Below are 3,162 nucleotides of genomic sequence, written 5' to 3'. Positions count from 1 at the left end.
AGCCAAAGAATTCGCTGGTAGACCTCTTCGGCTAGCCGGCAGATGGGCCTAGCTCGAGGCTAGCTCAAGGCTAACTGGTGCTTGCTTCGGGACAGAGGTGTTAGCCAGTAGTAGCCACTCGGTTGCAGCTAGCTAGCTGTGATGATACGGTGTAATTGTCCAGAGCTTGCGTCAGGAATCCGGTGCTGTGGTAGAGAAAAAGCAGTCCTAATATGCTCTGGTTTGATATCGCGCTTGCAGATGGGCATGTATTGGCCCGAGCTGAAGCTGGCTGTGTCCGAGTTAAGGGTGAAGACCGCAGCAGTGGCTAACTGACTAGTAGCTAGTTATCTGGCTAGCTTCTGATTGGGGTTACGGTTCTAAAGTATAAAAAATAGCAGGTCCGTACCACATTGGGTGAGGCGGAATGTAGGAATGTATATTCAGTTCCTAGATGGAAAGTGAAATTAAAATATATACGAAATGTATACGAAAAATACGAGGACTATTTACACGGGATAAGACAAGACAAACACACGTCCGACTGCTACGCCATCTTGGATTCTTGATGCTATGCGGACGACACAGCTGTACATTTCAATGAAACATGTTGAAGCCCTAAAATTGCCTACCCTGGAAGCCTGTTTCAGACATAAGAAAGTGGATGGCTGCAAATGTTCTACTTTTAAACTCSGACAAAACAGAGATGCTAGTTCTAGGTCCCAAGAAACAGAGATCTGCTGTTGGATCTGACAATTAATCTTGATGGTTGTACAGTCTCAAATAAAACTGAATGATCTCTGCGTTACTCTGGACACTGATCTCTCGACTAACATATCAAGACTGTTTCAAGGACAGCTTTTTTCCATCTTCGTAACATTTAAAAAATCAGAAACTTTCTGTTAAATGATGCAGAAAAGCTAATCCATGCTTTTGTCACGTCTAGATTAGACTACTGCAATGCACTAGTCTCCAGCTAAAGCACTAAATAAACTTCAGGTAGTCAAGATTCTAGCAGCCGCGTTTAGCACTAAAACCAAAAAGTGTGATGTGTCATATTACTCCTGTGCTAGCCTCTCTACACTGGCATTCTGTTAAGTCTAGGGCTGATTTCAAGGTTTTACTGCCAACCTACAAAGCATTACATGGGCTTGCTCCTACCTATCTCTCCGATTTGGTCCTGCCATACATACCTACACATACGCTACGGTCACAAGACGCAGGCCTCCTTACTGTCCCTAGAATTTCTAAGCAAACAGCTGGAGGCAGGGCTTTCTCTTATAGAGCTCCATTTATATGGAATGGTTTGCCTATCCATATGAGAGATGCAGACTCGGTCTCAACATTTAAGTCTTTATTGAAGACTCATCTCTTCAGTAGGTCTTATGATTGAGTGTAGTCTGGCCCATGGGTGCGAAGGTGAAATGCAAGGCACTGGAGCGACAAACCGCCCTTGCTCTCTCTGCCTGGCCAGCTACCCTCTCTCCACTGGGATTCTCTGGCTCTGACCTGACCATGTGCTCTTCCATACCGTCCCTAGGAGGGATGTGTCAGACGATCTTCCTGTCTGGTTTTGCGCCACCTCCGGCTCGTGYGGTGGAGATCTTCGTGGGCTATACTCAGCCTTGTCTCAGGGTAGTAAGTTGGTGGTCTGTGGATATCCCTCAAAGTGGTGTGGGGGCTGTGCTTTGGCAAAGTGGGTGGGGTTATATCCTGCCTGGTTGGCCCTGCCCGGGTGTATCGTTGGTTGTCCCCCCCTTGTCTCAGCCTCCAGTATCTATGCTGCAATAGTTTATGCCGGGGGGCTAGGGTCAGTCTGTTTATCTTGTGTAATTCTCCTGTCCTATCTGTTGTCCTGTGTGACTAAGAATGCTCCCTCTAATTCTGTGGGTGCTGATGCCTGGCCACCACTAGTAGAACTTCTTCTCTCTGTGAAGCTAGAACGACAATCCTGTCTTGAWATAGCACAAGTCCGTCCAGCTCCGATAGATGTGCTCTCGCTGTGTGGTATCCCTGTAGTGAGTAGGGTAGCTGCGCCATTCTCTGAAACTAACCTTTTCGGATGTAGCGCATGACCATTTGGAGGTCTGCATCGTTGCGTGTCTCCTCTGTCATCCAGCCTGTGTGCAGACAATGGTCTCCTCTCCCCCACTACTGGCTGTAAGCGAACGAGTGATGCTCATTTGGAGCAATACTGGCTGTATCCAAGGCTCAGCCAATCATTCACATAACAGAATGGAGCACACAACTGGAGAAGAGACAACCAATTTGCTAGCTACAGCATCAGTGTGCGCTCTGGAAAGGCAGTTTGCCAGTTACAGCAGTACGTACAACTTGAACGATAAGAGGTAGGTGAGAAGCCTGACCATGGAGATAGGGGTGAGAAGGTGATGAAGCATACTTCATAAGCTGTAACTGAAAAACTGGCATTTGGAAAGTTTGAGGTGATGAAGAAAGTGTGGTGGACCAAGTATCTTGCTAGCTGGATCGAATTCTCCGTTAGCTGGCCAGAGAAATGTTGAGTAACATTAGCCAACTTAGCTGATCAAATAATTGATTTTGTGTGAAAATAAGATGGCTAATAAAGTCAGACAGTTAACATTAGCTAGCTAACATCAGATGAGCTAACGTTAGTAACCTAACAATTTCCCTATAGTATTAACTGGTATACGACTCCTTGCCGTTCCTCAAGTTATAACGCATTAGTTGCTTATGTAACAGTATAACTTTAAACCGTCCCCTCGCCCCGACGCGGGCGCGAACCARGGACCCTCTGCACACATCAACAACAGTCACCCACGAAGCGTCGTTACCCATCGCTCCACAAAAGCCGCGTCCCTTGGGGCAACACTACTTCTAGGTTTCAGAGCAAGTGACGTAACTGATTGAAACGCTATTAGCGCGTACCCGCTAACTAGCTAGCCATTTCACATCCGTTACACTCACCCCCCTTTCAACCTCCTCCTTTTCCGCAGCAACCAGTGATCCGGGTCAACAGCATCAATGTAACAGTATAACTTTAAACCGTCCCCTCCCCCACCCCCCAGTGTCTGTTTGCTCCTCATTACACAGCAACAGATATTTACATTAATAACATAGGAACCACTACAAAACTTATTGTATGACCTCTTATACAATATATTAGGCCCAGCCTTCTGAACTTTGGTTTTCCTAGATTTGGCT

The 3,162-nt window shown here is 46.5% G+C and overlaps 1 protein-coding gene across 1 annotated transcript in view; it reads right to left on the bottom strand.

Moving 5' to 3' along the window:
* Positions 1 to 2,094, bottom strand: part of LOC111952479 (LYR motif-containing protein 5B) — a 7,925-nt gene extending 5,831 nt beyond the window's left edge. The window contains exon 1 of the mRNA XM_070435366.1: positions 2,034 to 2,094. Coding sequence (XP_070291467.1) covers positions 2,034 to 2,094 — 61 coding nt within the window. The remainder of the gene's footprint in view (positions 1 to 2,033) is intronic.
* Positions 2,095 to 3,162: the final 1,068 nt, after the last annotated feature.

Source organism: Salvelinus sp. IW2-2015, linkage group LG26 (genome assembly GCF_002910315.2).
Source record: "Salvelinus sp. IW2-2015 linkage group LG26, ASM291031v2, whole genome shotgun sequence".
Taxonomy (NCBI): domain Eukaryota; kingdom Metazoa; phylum Chordata; class Actinopteri; order Salmoniformes; family Salmonidae; genus Salvelinus; species Salvelinus sp. IW2-2015.
Note: the sequence above shows the minus strand (reverse complement) of the source record. Positions and strands in the feature narration are given on the sequence as shown.